This window comes from Anser cygnoides, chromosome 1 (assembly GCF_040182565.1).
Source record: "Anser cygnoides isolate HZ-2024a breed goose chromosome 1, Taihu_goose_T2T_genome, whole genome shotgun sequence".
NCBI lineage: Eukaryota > Metazoa > Chordata > Aves > Anseriformes > Anatidae > Anser > Anser cygnoides.
This window is the reverse complement of record NC_089873.1, coordinates 133,594,614-133,611,190: the sequence shown is the minus strand read 5'-3', so window position 1 is coordinate 133,611,190 and position 16,577 is coordinate 133,594,614. Positions and strand designations below refer to the sequence as shown.

At 36.1% G+C, this 16,577-nt stretch overlaps 2 protein-coding genes across 4 annotated transcripts in view; both read left to right on the top strand.

Annotated features, from left to right (window-relative positions):
• WWC3 (WWC family member 3) overlaps window positions 1-14,516 on the top strand; it is a 100,679-nt gene extending 86,163 nt beyond the window's left edge. For 2 of the 3 annotated variants that reach the window (XM_066982238.1, XM_066982231.1), the window contains exons 15-23: window positions 1,136-1,328; window positions 4,794-4,961; window positions 5,698-5,849; window positions 6,308-6,467; window positions 7,646-7,810; window positions 8,770-8,862; window positions 9,880-10,110; window positions 10,430-10,557; window positions 11,967-14,516. In XM_066982238.1, the coding sequence (XP_066838339.1) occupies window positions 1,136-1,328; window positions 4,794-4,961; window positions 5,698-5,849; window positions 6,308-6,467; window positions 7,646-7,810; window positions 8,770-8,862; window positions 9,880-10,110; window positions 10,430-10,557; window positions 11,967-12,033 (1,357 nt within the window). In that variant the 3' untranslated portion in view covers window positions 12,034-14,516. The remainder of the gene's footprint in view (window positions 1-1,135; window positions 1,329-4,793; window positions 4,962-5,697; window positions 5,850-6,307; window positions 6,468-7,645; window positions 7,811-8,769; window positions 8,863-9,879; window positions 10,111-10,429; window positions 10,558-11,966) is intronic. The other variant, XM_066982236.1, reaches the window with a different exon arrangement.
• Window positions 14,517-14,649: 133 nt separating this feature from the next.
• Window positions 14,650-16,577, top strand: part of CLCN4 (chloride voltage-gated channel 4) — a 47,858-nt gene continuing 45,930 nt past the window's right edge. Inside the window, exon 1 of the mRNA XM_066982248.1 lies at window positions 14,650-15,249. Coding sequence (XP_066838349.1) covers window positions 15,246-15,249 — 4 coding nt within the window. The 5' untranslated portion in view covers window positions 14,650-15,245. The remainder of the gene's footprint in view (window positions 15,250-16,577) is intronic.

Here is a 16,577-nt window from a genome sequence, read left to right as displayed (position 1 = left end):
TTCAATGAGTTCCTCCATGCTTCTGTATGTTCACTCAATCTGAATTACTGGGGATGGCACTGGGGAGGCTACCTGCAGCAGGTGGTTAGCAGAGCAGCTGGATCACTCCCTTTTTACAGCATGGGCCAGTTTAGCTAACTGGTGCTCCATACTCCAGTGCTGTGGTTCCATCATAGTGAGCTCTTCCAATTGTCCTCTAACCACTTACTGGTCTGCCACTGTCATCTCCTCTCTTGTGGTGGCATAGGAGTTCATGCAGTGATGTAGTCAATTAGAGTGAGCCTCTGAGCTGAATTATTTTTTTTAAACCATGAGCTGTTTTTTTCTAGGTTAGCTTTTTAATCCAGGTGAGTTTTCTAACGTGGTTCACAATGCAGTTGCATGAACCGTTTTACTGGCACAAGGGAAGGTATAGCAAACGATGTAATATTGCAGGGGCTGGACAGACAGTCAAAACAGGCAGAACGTAGAAACACTTGTTCAAGTAGGTATGTTCCCTTCTGTCAGGTTAAAATGGTTGTGGATTTTGATTTTGGCTTGGAGTCTAAAATGAGATGGTATCAGATGTGATTATTATTATTATTATTTTTTAAGATGGCAAATATATGGAATGTAGGTTTTCTTTGCTGTCCTTTTGTGCTGAATTTCTCAAGGGAGGGGGGTGAGGGGGTTAAAGGTATGCTTAGTGGATGGAGGGAAGAAATGGAGGGGCAATTCAGTTGCTTAAACATAGGCATATGTTTCCACTTGAAATGTCATAGCATAGCACCTGGCCTCCAGCTGCTGCTGCTCAAGAAGGCTGTAGTTCTCCTGTAGATCCTATGTCATACTTGCTAGCCCCATGTAGATGCCTTAGATACCTCAGGGCATCTCAAGTGGCACTTGGTGCCTGTGCTTAAGCACCAACTTAGAAAAAAGTTGGTTTTAGTTAGACAAAGATGGGGTTTCCAAATCAGTTTTGCTCTTTTGTGTTAAGAATACAAAGCAAATTCCTGTAACAAAGAGATCCAAAAGTAGATTCTTAATACAGAAGTTACACTGATATTTTTGCTTAGCTTAATTTTCAGAAATGAGAAATACCTGAAGATAGCTTTCTTTGTCTGAACTGCGCTATTTGTCTGTTTTGCTGTTCCAGTCACGTGAGAGTTTATTTGCCACCGCTTGAGTCAGGCACACCGACCACTTACTGCTCTAGAGCTTTGGAATTCCAAGCACCGTTAATATTTAATGAAGTTTTCAGAATCCCTGTGCATTCAAGTGTTTTGAAATTAAAATCACTGCAGCTGTATATCTGCTCAGTTGACCATCAGCAACAAGAAGAACTATTGGTAAGTGGCCCTTCGGTCCTTTTTTTTTTTTAAAGCCTTGTGATATAGGAAATAATAAATATTTGGAAGTAATTAGCAAAATTACCAGAGGTTGATAATTGGAGCATTTTAAGCAGCACTGAAAGTACTGTTATCTGTACTATTAATATAACTGCTACATTGCAGAGCCATATTTTAAATTGATACAATATTTATATTAATTGCTGTGGGATTTAGCAGGTAAGGAGTTTTTTTAATGCTTTTTTTAAAAAAATAAAAAAAAAAAATTCTGCCTTGGGGAAAGCTGAAAAATCTGCAGTTGCTAAATGTTGGTGCAAGAGGAACACTGAAAAATTAAATGTTTTCCTGAAGACTTCATCTGACAGCTTTCAGACTACAGTATGCTCAAGACTTCTGTTTCTGCATGGCACTATAATGCATGCACAATGAATCTATATCTATAATACGATTTTATAATAAAAAAGATAACCCATTGTTGCTGTGTAATAGTGGTTTGAGAAGACTACAATTACACCAATCTTAATTTTGTTGCAGAATAATAGTGATCCAGGTAAACTTCTCTTATTTTATTTTAAACTGTTTGAGGCATCTAATATAGATGCATTCAAATAGGTATAACATTGTTTAAATAGGTTACATATTAACTGTGTTAACTTTAGATGTGTTAAATGTCAACTTTAATTATTTTCAAATGTAAATACACTTAAATTAATCTGCATTGGGTCTGATATTTTGAAGTCATTGGGCAGGCATTTTAGTGAGGGGTTTGAATGGGCTAGTTAATTTTTTTAAAGCCTGTAGACATAGTTAAGAGGTACAGGCAGCTCAGTGTCATCCTAGACAACGGATAAGAGGTGTTTATTTGAACAAAACTGGTCAAGAATGCATGTTTGTTAGTCTACCTTTCAAACTAGATAGTATGTTAGATAAACAGTGGCCTTAATGTTGACAGAAGTAGACCCAAGGGCTTGTCTGCAGCTGGATGTTTGGTCATTTTTACTGCTGCAACCTAATTAAGGAGAAAGCATCTCAAGAATGGGCTGGATATATTGGTATAAAATGCTTCATGTTGGTATAGCCTGTTCCTCTGAGAGGCTAAATAGCCATTTCAGTGTAAAGCATCTTTATATTGACACAAGCGCATCTAAATTTAGGATGATTTTATTTTAACTGCTATTACTGGATTAGTAAAAAATGATAGGCTTTCAGATTGTTTGTAGGATTTTTTTTTAATCCTGTATAATCTCAATGTACTTTTGTCAGAAATATCTGTCTACAGTAGTAGGTAACATATTCTTAGGGATAAGGTAACAATACCACTCAAAAAGAGAGAAACAGTGCCATGCGCCTTCAGGTATGCGCGTTGAAGTCTATATTTAAATATGCTGATTGTTGCCCTCTTGCTGTAAGTTGAGAAATAAACATATTATTGAATTAAGAAGTCATCTCTTTGGAACTGCTGTGATGGCCTCTGTAATTGTCTTTCAGAACCTCTTTCCACAATTTTTTCCGTCTGTTTGATTGAATATTTTTGAAGCTCTTGATGACCAATTTCTTTTAATTAGATTATGCCAATATATGGCTTTCCTAAATGCAGGGGCCAGGCTGCCAATATATAGCTTCCCTAAATGCAGGGGCCAGGCTGGATTGTATCCTGAGTTAAACAAATGACTGTATATAACAGGGAAGAAGAAAAAATGAAGAAATATTCTGGCAAATAGTTCTAAACTTCACTTACATAGGGAAGTAAATCTACTGAACTCATGTGTCTTTCAGTTCCCTCAACCCACATACGCCCTGCCTTGATGAAAGATCCTAATGGTTTACTATAGCTTTTCAAACCTGGTTCTTTAAGTTGGTGTATTACTTCCTTAGTGGCCTCATCAATGTTGAGATAAGGGAGTTGTTATTTTCCACGATTAGTGTATGTTGCTCGTGTTAAAACTTCAAAGAAATGTGATTGCCTTTTCTTGCAATAACACGGCTTTGCACTTTCACGTCATTTCTGATCTTTTATGGCCTTGACCAACCTGTCACTCCCCATGTCTTAATTGGAACTCTTCTTCAGTGTATTATTTGTCTTTTATCATTTTGTCTTTGTATTTTAGAACATCTGTCCTATTTTTCAACACCATGTAAAATTCTCATAAATTTTACTGTCCCCCTGTTAGACATCACCAAGAGATTTGTAAATGCTTGTACTGTTCTGCTATCCAAGCTGTTAGCAAATACATCAGAACAGGTACATGACAGACCCATCTTGACTTCCTCCTTGTTATAAGCAAGCTCCAAATCTTAAGGTGGAGGTAAAATATTTATTAGTCTTATCAGTACTAATCGCCATCAAAACCAATTAATAATTATTTTCTACCCAAGTAGTAATTTACTTTGTAGCAATGACTTCTTTGGCATGCCTTTTTAGCTGATGAAGAAATATGGTGTATAGGGCAGTGCGAGGCATCTTAGAAGTTGAAGGATGTTTTTGTTCAACGTTTGTAACAGAGGAAAACAGATTTTCCCTTTACCCGACCCCCCCCCCAAAACAAACCCAGCATTTCTTAAACGTTATCCAACTCTGATATAAAAGTGTGTGTTAGATGTTTTTCATATACTGTGTCAGAAGTAGTAGATATCTAGTAGACATCTCTGTTTTATATAATAAAGGAAAGGTATTTCTGTTTGGAGCATCCAGTAAGCTGACATAAAATGACATTCTTAATAATACGCAGTGTCCCAATATGCCATTCTGTCGTTAGTCTCAAAAACTCCTTTCCACCGTTGTTCTTTATACACCTGTTTAAAAAGAGCCGCAGGGAACATTCATTTAGGTCAACACAGCTCAGAAATTTCTTATGTGAGCACCGTTTGATATAGTAGGCTTACTTTAAAGTTGGGAATTCTTTTTAGTGGGAAGCCTCAATTAATTGTAAGGATAGCTTGGAAAGTGGAAAAATGAGATTATGGTCTGCTTGATTAACTTACCATATAAACAGGGAAAAAAGTTGTTTTATATGACATGTTTTCCCCCTTTTGGAGGATGCCTTTGATGACTAGGAAACTGAAAGATATCTCAGAATGTAGTTCTGTCAAAGGAAAATAGATTAACTAAAGTAATATTGTTTTAATAATACTAATTTAAGTAACTGTAGAAATCAGATAGGTTAATTGAGAGTTTTTAAAATAAAATATTAAGAAATGACAGTGTTAGCAGTCATACCTACATCAGTCATAGTAATTTTGCTTTTCAATTTCAAGAAATGAAATATCCTCTCTGATCCTTTCAGGTAGTAAGCAAGAGACAAGAAATTCAGTATCTTAGACAACATATATATTTTTTCACACTATAAATGCATTTATAAAAGCCTTATTTTTCCCATTATAATTGAGATACTCCTTAAATGAAAAGATGTCTATCCTGCTGCGTGTGTTTATCTTACCGTGGTGAATGCTTTTTGTTGTTTACAGGGTATTGCTCAGATAAACCTGAGTGATTTGGAGAGTTCTGGTGAGATGCAGCTTCACTGGTATTCTGTTCAGATCTTCACTGGTTCAGACCCCCAGAGAGCAAAGAACAAAAACCAGTGTGAAGAAAATATTCCCCGGTCTTCTGGAAATGTAACTACAGTTAAAACGGTATGGATCTGAAAAAGTGATTTGTTTACTTCGTTTGACCTGTTGGGTGGTTGGTTGCTTTTGATCTTATTTCGGATACAGTTTGTTTGTGAGACGCAGAGAAGATGATACCTTAATTGAACTCTTGTAGCAAGAACTGGATTTTAAAAGAATAAATAAAAACTATGTCCAGACAGGTGCTTGAAATACTACTGTATATGTTTGTATGCACACCTCCAGTTCAACTTACTAAAACTCATCTAAAAAATCCACCACTACACTGGAGGAGGTTGCCAAGAAAGGTTGTGCAGTTTCCATCCTTGGAGGTTTTTCAGCATGCCTCTGAGCCCTGGCAACCTGGTATGACTCTTGAAGCTGTCCCCGTTTTGAGCAGGATGTCAGACTAGGTGACTTTCAGAGGTCTCTTCTCACCTAATGTACTGGATGATGCTCCACTGCGTGTTAAAGTCACCCAATCCACAAGTGGCTTTGACTCAACTTTTTGGATTCTGAACTACTCTGTGATGTAACTGTAAAGCATTCACTTTCCATTTCTGTGTTCACTTTCTAACATTTTCTTTTAGAAGTTGCATTCATGGGACACCAAGCACTTCTTGATTATTGAGATTCAGGACAGACTTCAATTTTTTTAGGAACATACAAGGACTGTGGTTTTATTTTGTTTTCTCTGAATACTATACATTGAATACAAAGGCTTGTTCAAACGGATTTGTCTGAAGTCTAGTTTACCTTCTAGGATGCAGTGACAGCCCTGTTAGCCAGGACCACTGCCCAGCTGGAAGCAGTTGAGAGAGAGCTGGCAGAAGAGAGAGTGAAACTGGAGTATACCGAGGAGGAAATCCTGGAGATGGAAAGAAAGGAAGATCAGGCAGAAGCTATATCAGAACGGTAAAAATAGTAGCTCAAATACCTCATCAAACAGCCAAGTAATATTTACACTGTAATTATGGTCTGAAATACAGCAGGAGAAAGAGCAGATCCTTATGTTGAGGTCTGTTCCCTGTTAGTGTTATGGGTATAAAATTGTTTTATCATGTGATGATGTGCAAACAGGAAAAAGCTTCATTTGAATAGCTAGCTGAGCTTATAGGACTTGGAATTTGGGGAGTGGGAAAACATTTCTTTTGCATCAAACACAAGCTTTGTTAGGGAGGCAACTGTAATTTGCTTGTCTGTGCATCTGCAGAAATGCAAGTGGGATGTGTTCTCCCTTTGTAAATTTTATATTTCTGTTGCAGAAATAATACTCTAAAATGGTAAACTGACCTGGATAATGAAATATACAAATAGAATTCATAACTTTTTTTTTTAATACCTACAAAATCCTTGTAATGTTCTAACTTCAGGAGTTGGCAAGCAGAATCTGTTGACAGTGGATGCAGTAATTGCACCCAGACTAGTCCTCCTTATCCGGAGCCATTTTGCGGGGATTCGTTAGCTGGACACATGTTTGCAACTCAAGCAGGCCAGTACAGTTCTGGAAAAATCCAGCCTCCACCACTAAAGGTAATGAGAAAAGACACTGCAGTATGGAAACTGCCACAATGCCTGGCGCACACAGTGTGTGTTACTACTGCTTGTTGAGTTTGAGTCCAAACTGATCAGGAGAGAAAAGAATCTGAAATGACATTAGCAACCCTATATGAGTACTGTCGTGATGACAGCGATATGCCTTTTGAGTTGTTAAAAATGTCCTCTTTAGGACTTTTGTTTTTTGTTCACTTGCTAGTAATTTCTGAACAGAACTATTTTTTTTTTTTACATCAAAAGGCAAGCTATTTTTACTGCTGCTTTTATCTAATTGTAAATATGCAGTTGTATAAATGTCTGTATTGACTTGAAATCATAACAAAAAAGATCATGATCTAATTCCAGTGCTCTTAGAAATTAGAATTGTCGAAAGAATTGTGAAGAAAGAAGCTTAATGTTTTAAGACTTCATTGCTCTTTCAGTGCTAAAAATAAGTACAGCTGAAATTTTCATAACAACATGCTGGAACTGAGGTATTTAAAATCTTTCAAATTCAAGATATGAGACATTGGAAATAATCCTGACAAGCTGAAATCAAGATGCTTTCATTGAAGTAAAGGAACACTTTTGTGTTGCCTTTAGAGAAGAGTCTACTTCCTATTTAGGAATAAGTTATCTTAAAAGTTTTGATGCTATGATAGAGTAGCATTTTTTTCTATATTTCCAAATATTTTAGTTTTCTTGTGTCACTGTTTCAACAGTCTTTCAGTTCCCTTTCATTGAGTTTCTTCTCCTCATTTGAATTCCTGCAGTTTTAAGGTTGCTCCTTGTTTCAGAGTCAGCTTGCTTTTGGAAATGTGGCTTAGTTTTCTCCTGTTGAGGCTGGGAGATCAGGTGGTAGCTTGATTAATGCCCAATTGCTAAGGGTGAGTGCAGTCTTTGTGCTCTGTTTATAACTGCATCTTATAATTGTTACTGTTCTAGGGAAGGCTTTTGAAAAGTAATCTTATAATTTTGAATGACCTGGTTTTAAAACTGCTAAAAATGAAGTGATTCATCTTTCATTCTCAAGGCTCATTAAAGCTTTAGCCTAACTAACAAAGCAAATTGTTTACTTTTGATATGGTTGAAATGTCTGGCTGCTTTTGATGAGAAAGAGAAAATAAGGAATAATTTAAATCAAGTAAAATAAAATTCCTTCATTGTAATTTTAGGTGGATAAGGAAACTAACACTGAGGATCTGTTTCCTGAAGAAGTTGCTATTCTTCCAAAAGAGAGAACTAGCCGCAGGCCACGGGGTTCTGCTTTTGTTCGCAGTAGCACTATTGTTCGTTCCCAGACCTTCTCGCCTGGAGCACGAAGTCAATATGTTTGCAGGGTGAGTAAGGCTTTAAAAGAAGTTGTGGGGAGAGGCCTCCACACAAGTAGTTTCTGTATTTTTGATAACTTCTTCTTAAAACCTGAATTATAAGAACTATATACTACTTTTTGATACTAATGAATAATCTTTCATTGAATTTAAATGTTGCATTGGGGAAGAAGTCCCCTGGTTCTTTATCTTTCTAAGAGTTTAAACCTGATTTTTTTTAAATTAAAATTTAAGAACCTACAATAACTTGAATCTTAAACTTCTTTACTTAGCAATCTTAGATGTTGTGCTAGAGTGATTAATTATATGGAGGTCCAACACTGCCTAATGAGGTGTAGAAGCCTTGTTTAACTTCCGGGTGCATAAAAGTTGGATAAAGGGGGACTGAATGCATAATCCTGCGGTTATTGCATAAATATTCTTAGGACTTTTTTGCTGCTGTTGTGAATGTCAGTCATAGGATGCTCATTACAGTGGTATGCGGAGTTCCTGGGTGCATGGTACAAGTAGTTGAGAATCAACACAATAATTCCAAACTTGCGTTGAGTAATTGCTATGTTCAACTGCAAAAGGCTTATATGCAGTTGTCTCCCAGCATCGCAGATCAATATATTGGTACTGATTTTGCTATATTAGTGGAATGCACACAGCTTTAGTTGTACTATTTCATAAGGTGTTGAGAGCTTGAGTTTGAATATGCCACAATGACTTTTAAGCCAAGAGTCTCCTGGTTTTTGCTTTGTTGTTTACGTTGCATGCGGTGCATCTATGGACCACGTCAGATTTTCAATAAGAGCACTATTATATATCATTCTTTATAAATAGCTAAAGGAAAATTTGTGATTTCATTTGCTTAAAACAACACAATTTCATTTTTTAAAATAATAAATCTCAAAAGTAAAAGAAAAAATAAAAAAATCAGAATGTAGATGTAAACAACCTTTATTTTCTGTATCTTTTCTACTCAGCTGTATCGCAGTGACAGTGACAGCTCAACTCTGCCAAGGAAGTCACCTTTTGTCCGGAATACCTTGGAGAGGCGTACTCTACGGTATAAGCAGGTATAGCTAAGAAACGTTTTTTTTTACTTAAGTTGCTAGAACAGTGGCACTTGTAGACATCTAAAGCTTAGGTATAAATGTACACTGTGATGTTTTTAGGAAATGTATGAGTGTTCTGTTATGTAATTAGTGTGAGGGGTTGTTTTATTTCTTTACTATTTTTTAAGCTGAAAGACACAGAAGTGAAATACTGTTGCGAACAATTGCTGAGAAAAAAACAAGGTGTGGCAGACGACAACTAGCCACTGGATTTTTATTGATTTAGATGTAAACTTTGTTAAATCTTTAAAATCTAGTTTATGATGCAAAGTGGAGGCCTGCAGAAATGTGTACGAATGGTGGGAAAACATCTTGCTCCGCTCCCATGCAGCCTACAAACAATAATATTTGAGGCCTAAGTGTTTGAGGAATAAATAGGTTAAGTTCTCCTTTCTCTTCCCACCCTTCAGAACAGGTGGGTAGAGAAGGGCAGGTAAGGAGTTAATACCATGTAGATAAATGTCATATGGTTCAGCCTGGTAAGCAGAAGTTAATCTCTTGCTGATGTATGTACGTAGACCAGCATGCCTCCCATTTTGATTCGGAACATATCTAAAAGCCAATATTGAATAAATTTCTTTAAGGGAAATCTGTTGCTCCATACACTGTTTTCTAGCATCGTGATTCAGTTATGAGTTGTTCATGTTATATCCCTTTTATTATCATCATTACGTAAGAGTTCAGTTCATAAACTTAAATTAGTTAATTATTTATAAGCCAAGAGTAGACTGTAAAGGAATGTAGTAAAAAGCATTAATTGAAAAAAGATGTGTTTTTGTACAGAAAACCCTTACAGCTAGTTAACCTTTCTCTATGGGGTATAAATAACCTCTCTAAAACTTTGTGTTAAAGAAACCACTTTATGTGTAGAGTACATAAGTAAAATGTATGTCCTGTGTAGCTAAAAATAGGCTAGTATACCACGTACCATGTTGAGAATAACATTCTGTGCATTTTATTTGAATCCAAATAATTCAGCAGTCCTGCAGATCGTCTTTGGCTGAGCTTATGGCAAGAACGTCCTTAGACCTGGAGCTGGATCTCCAGGCATCCAGAACTAGACAGAGACAGCTGAATGAGGAGATATGCGTCTTAAGAGAGTTGAGACAGCGTCTGGAAGATGCTCAACTCAGAGGGCAGACAGATCTACCCCACTGGGTCCTTCGGGATGAGCGATTCCGAAATTTATTGAAGGAAGCAGAGAGGCAGGTAAGCTAACATTAGATGAGTACTCAACATTTTCAGAAACTTCTCATTTCAAAACTTTTTGCTTGTAGAAAGATCTCTAAACAGCTGTTTTTACAAAATTTCAAATAACTAGAGTTGCTTCTATATACATTAAGAACTTAAACAATAATGTCAGTCTCCTGCATTTATAGTTCTTGGATGGTATTAGTTATTTCAGATAATATACTGGTGTGGTTTTACTGTGATGAGTGGTAACAATCCACCATTTTAACCTGGGTATTCTTGTGTTTTATTTATTCACATGATAACTTTTGGCATTATATTTTTTACTGATTTTCAGACAAGACAGACCAAATTTGAACATCACCAAGAACAAGCAGCTGAAAAAATGCTAAAGAAAGCATCAAAAGAAATATACCAGTTGCGTGGGCAAAACCAGAAGGAGCCTATTCAGGTGCAGACTTTTAGGTAAGTGTTAATGTGTACTGAATTAGCATAGCAGCCATTCATTACAGAGGTTAAAGCTCTCTGAAACATTTAGCTAAAATACTGTGTGTCTTGTATATAACCAGTAATGTTTAACCACATACTGATTTAGGCTTGAGTTTCCTTTGAATTACTTGTAGTGCAAAGAGGCAGAGATACGGTAAAGTTGTAGTATTACAATTGCAAAACACGTGAGGAAAAAAATTCTTCAAGTGCACACAACATACCTTAGGTGATTCTTTCAATTTAGCCTAATTAATGTTAAGTGCAGATGATTTATCAGATATTCAGTGTTAGCCTGTAGGCCTAAATAGTTTGTTTAGTGTAGTACATATATGTTACTAGGAACACCCTCTCCCTGAAAATTACTCAGTAATATTCCAGCTTTCTCTTAAGCCTCTTCTTTGTGTTTTATTTCCTGTTTCATCTCTGTTTGCATAATACATGTCCTCTCTTAGCTTTAGTTTGTGTACAGGTGCCATTGATAATGGGCATTTCACAGGAAGACTTTAGTACTTTAGCATTATTTTTTTCTAATTTTTTTTTAGTAGAATGACATTAGGAGTAAGGAATGAAGAAATATTAGTGCAATGTAGCTGTGGGGGAAAACTCAGCTACAATTTTATATTCTACTGTCAGTGTTCCGATTTTTAGAACTTGTTTGCAGGGTATACTTAAATAAAATGCAAAAGTTGTCCATCCTTTAATGAATTATATTGGAAAGGGAAAGGTCTTCCTCACAGATGTGAAGAGAAAATAAGAGGAATAAAAATTTTAGCGTTGCAACATCTTGTATTTCTGTTAGTGAAACAAGATTCATTTGCTTTGGCTACTGAGATATAAAATTATGTGGGGAATTGATGAGATGAGAGAGATGCGGTAAAATGAAGCAAATGATAACTTGCTTGTTTAAATTCTTGCCCCTTATATGCACACATCCATTTCTTACAACAGGTAAAGAATATTGCTTCTCAATAAAGAAGCAAAAAGATGAAACTGCCATCAGTTTTGTTGTTATAGGCATTATTGAAAAATGTAGAAGGTGAACTTTGCATTGCAGAGAGGACTTACGCAGGGCTAGTCTTGTGAAACCTTTTTACAGTGAACTATAATTGATGTCCAATAAGTTGTATAAAGGTGTCACCTAAATTTTCAAAAACAGTAGCTGTGTTCAAGGGAGTGCCTCCAAAAGCATGCAGGGGGAGGAGTTGTTGTAAGTTTCTTGTATTCAAGTAAACCCACCGTTCAGTGTGTAAGTAACAAATAATAACCACTAACCAGAGTAAGAAAAATGACGTTCTTGCAGGGGTGTGGGATATATTTGATTATATTTTATTTGAGGCATATATTTGATTGACTTTCTTTGCATCTTTTTTTTTTTTTGGTCACAGAGAGAAGATAGCATTTTTTACAAGACCAAGGATTAACATACCTCCTCTGCCAGCTGATGATGTATGACATGTTGCATTGTAAACATGAAGTATTTATCGCTTTTATTTTAATGAAGTTATTAGATTAGCCAAGTTTCTTTAAAAAAAAAAAGTGCAAAAGCTAATATACACGTTTTGTAAAAAATAAAAAAAGTAAAAAAAGTAAAAGTAAACAAAACCATATATATAAATATATATACATATATATATTTTATAATAGCGACTGCAACAAGGCTTGGTTTTTCCTTGTTGTGAAATTGACATCTCTGAAGACAACTTATTTTATAAAAGATCGACTATCCTGTTAAGAGCGTGTACAGTTTTTATGCTGTTTTATTTGACTTAAAGGCTGGAAGACAGAAACAAAGTGAGTTCAGGCAAATTCACTGTAGTGTAATTTATTTATAGTGCCTTTTTTCCTTGAAGGAAAATACCTACTTTAAGATGTATTTTAAGACTGAAATTTTGTTCTTCAGTATTTGTCATACAGTAGAATGGAACCATTGAGCTGGTTTTGTTTCTGATACCTGAAATGAAAATACTGTGTTCTAAAATTGTCACTTTTTTCAGCTTTATTATCTGTAGCTTATTATGTACATTGTATCCTTTAGCACTGTCTGTTATAGCAAAATATTATCACCTGCAATGTGTTTAACACTGATTAGAAGTGATGTTAAACATTGCAGAATTCATTTGCATGTTCTTACTGTGCACTAATAGATTGTTTTCATTTCAGTTTTGTCTAAAATATGTTTATATTCTTAACTAGATTCTCAATTTAAACGGAGGAAGGAAAAGGGTGACAGGTCTTTGTTTTTCTGTTTAAGGGAAAGGTAGTTAAAAGAGCACTGTGAGCTAGTTGTGTGGAAAAACTGCTAAAGGAATATAGCAACTTCTACAGTTTTAAAGATTCTGATCTGATTCAGGAAAACACGTGCTAATTTCAGAAAGCAGCTACAATAAGTAAGGGTGCTTAAGCACATGTTAATCCTAATGGATTTGCTTTGAGGTTACTACATGTGAGTTCTGTTGTACAGTGACACTTTCCAGAAAGGAGGTGTATAATTCTGGAAGATATAGCTCACTTGATTGCTAGTTGGACCAGCAGAAATCTGGTAAGAAATAATTTTCTTGTAACCATTCATTGTAATGAAAGACTGTCACCCTAAATTCCCGAGAATGCCAGTTTTGTGTCCTTGCATCCTGCAAGTATGTAAAAATAGTTCTTTACTAAGCTACTATAATAGTTTCTCATATTTTTCTAATTATACCTACACAGAGAGGTGCCCAACACAAGACTAACTTTGCAAATTGCTGGAATTGCTTAGAAAGATGATCATGCTGTCTTTTCATTATGCGCAGGTCAAATTGGCTCCAAATTTTTGTGTGTCAGGAAACCAAAGCAACAGTCAGAAACTAAACAGATTTATCAAAACCTCTGACCAATGGGAATATTTTCAAATATTTTGTAAGTCATCTATGTGAGTTTCAAGAGCTTATACTCTGTTAGTTTGTCAAAGATCAGGAAAACCTGAAAGTGAAACTGAATTGCTTTTATTTGCCCAGGCTGAGACCAAAAATAATGGAGGGGGCGGGGTGTGGGCTGGTAAATCTAAACGATTAATCATCAAGGATGATTAGCAAAGACATTTAAGTTTAAGCTACTACAGGCCTGGTATAGCCTATAATCATTACAGACATCAAGTGATTTGGTGGTGTAGCAATACATACGAAATTAATGTATGTTCAGCGTTTATCACGCTAACCATCCTGAAGTCTCTCTTTTTGCCAGTTAAGCTTTGGTGGGTGTATATTGGGTTCCTTGGGCTGAACTAGAGCTATCCAGAAACTATGCAGATAAAAACCAAGTAAATCATGTAAGAAATTGCTAGTGCTTGGGTAAAAGTCTAGGGACAGCAAGCTTTCAAGTGATTGTTACTTGAAAAGATCAGTTGGTCGGAATTTCACGTCTCATGTTCAGTGGAGACCCTTACCTAGTAGTATTTATCCAAAGTTACCATGTGGTGATACCAGAAATACTTGCTGTGTACTGAGAATAGACAACACTGTGTTTTCATGAGGGTATTCCAATCCTGGAAGAGCTTGCCCAGAGAGGTTATGAGATCTCTGCCCGTGGAGGTGTTGAGGATTTGACTGGGCATGGCCCAGAGCAGCCTGCTTGTATTAGACCCGCTTTGAGCAGGGGCTGCGATAGGGACCTCACTTCCACCCTAAATTGTTCTGTGACTGTGTAACATAGGGGCAATGTCTGGTGGCTTACCTCTTAAGGGGCTCAGCTGGTGTTTTTAATTAGTGACTGCTTGGAGACATCGTCAGTTTATCTTGTGAGTCCGTGATTCTGACTGCTGTAATGAGTTCTGTCTTGATGTGGTAATGAGTTATCATAGTCAGTATTCATCTCTCTCGTTTTTGTCACAGTTCTGTATGATTGTGTCATTTTTGTATTATTTGAAAGTATTTCTTCTACAAAATAAAATAATTTGCCATAAACAGAGAGTTTTGTTTAATATCACAGAAGAAGACATTGTTTCAGTGGTTTATATTTGCCGCATTGATGATGCTTTCATGAAGAAATTTTATATTTGGTATAACAGTGAATGTAATGAATTTTCAAATAAAGAAAAAAGAGGAAATCTGTGAAGTCAGGGATTCTAGAGAGGTTGCACTGAAGACCTGAAATGGATACGGAGTGTAAGGAATGGCAGGTATGTTCTCCCACGTGCTTACTGCTCATGATAAGCTGACAGCTGTATCTGAGGCTCCTAGCTGAATATTCCAGGAATTCATGGGTAGCTCCTTATGACATATTGAACTACATTTTTTTTTCTAGCAGAAGTTTGTACTTTGTAGATTAATATTTGAAATAAGTTGACGGTGTTATTTCTGTAGTATCTTATTTATGACCAATCCCAAGCTGAAAACCATTGGAAAAAATACAAGTTAATGTTAGTAGGTTGAACTTTACTGCTGCTTTCACAAAGGAAATGTTAGACCTTAATATTTATAGAAAGGCCATTTTTTTGGTTTCTCTATGCAACCCTAAGCTGCAGGAGCACAGGCAAAATTGTAGTACTGACACTTGACACCTTTCTCTGTCCAGTATTCGCAAGGCGTTGAGGGTATGACACAGTTTAGGTTATTTTTAAAATGGTCTGCTTGAAATAGTCATTTGGAATACCAACTGTCTCGCTACCATCAGGATCAACAACAAAAGCTATAATGGGTATGTTGGTATGAATTTTCTGATATAAAAATGAAATCTTATATGTGTTTCTTGCTGTGATTCTTGTAAGCACTTTGCAAGGCTTCAAGGTAAGTGTTGTATAAAAAGAGCAAATGTTTTTTTAGGAATTGGATGAACTATGTATTTTGCATCCATTCTCAGCAGAATGCAAATCTAAAATTTGAATTATGTTTTTAGTGTGGAGGAGGGTATTTTACTGCTTGTATTGAATCCAATCTCCTTTTTAACTGTAGAGTCATAGGTCTATGAGAGGAGGAAAAATATATTTACAGAGGGACTTAAGAAACTACAGGTTAGCAAAAGCAAGAACAGTCTTTTCTAAAACATGATGTGAACAGTATTTTCTTTCCTCTGAGACTGCTTGATTGACCAAGTATAAGTGAAAGAAAATACCAAAGAGTCAAATCGAATTGATTTTGTAATCTATGTATAAAAGTGATTTGCTTGTACTGTGGAAAATCTCAATATTCTTGGGAATGAAAAGCTGCTTAGAAGCTGTTACTGGTTTCTTATAACTTCTTAAAATCTCTCAAATTGGAACATATCTAGCTTATAGAATCACATTTTCTACAGTGAATCAGGTATTCTGTCCCTTTAGTGTGTTTGCAGCTAGATCATCCAACTAAAAAATAGACATTCAGGAAGAGACTCAGTGAGTTCACCTGTGGTAATAGACAACAAAATTAGGACGTGAATTTAGGAAAGTCTGTCCAGGAAGAAATGGGAGATTGAAAGCCTTGTGCTTGTTTTCTTAGAGCACAGAATTGCTATCCTGCGTTTAGGATGTGGTACTTGCATTCTGTTCATGTGTCTTATGGCACAAAAGTTTCCAGGTATAGATGGTTGTGTCTGACTGATTCAGTTCAAACTGCTTGCTGTTTTCCTTACTTCTGTTTCATAAAGCAATTAAGGAAAATTGCAGATACTTTATCAAGAAACTAAATTAAATACTCTGTGTTGGTTTAACTTCCTCCACAGAATTCAATTGGCATATCAATATTGATTTTAATGGGCTCGAAGAACAGACGCTGGCAAGAAGTTAGGCCTTTCCTCCTATCACTTTTCCTCACTTTACTGATGTGGTTATGGTAGGTCTGCAGCTATTAGTGATTCATGAACGATAGGGAAATGTGATCTGCGCTACTGTGTACAAAGGGCAAAATCAAATCTCTTTCCTAAAGGCATGCTCCTTGCTCCAGAAAAGTGTAGGAATTGCAGGTGAAGCAAGTTAAGTGCTCAGATTTCATAATAAAATTGAAAATGTGCAATTTCTGTTTGGGGAATCCATATCAGAAATAAGGGGTACT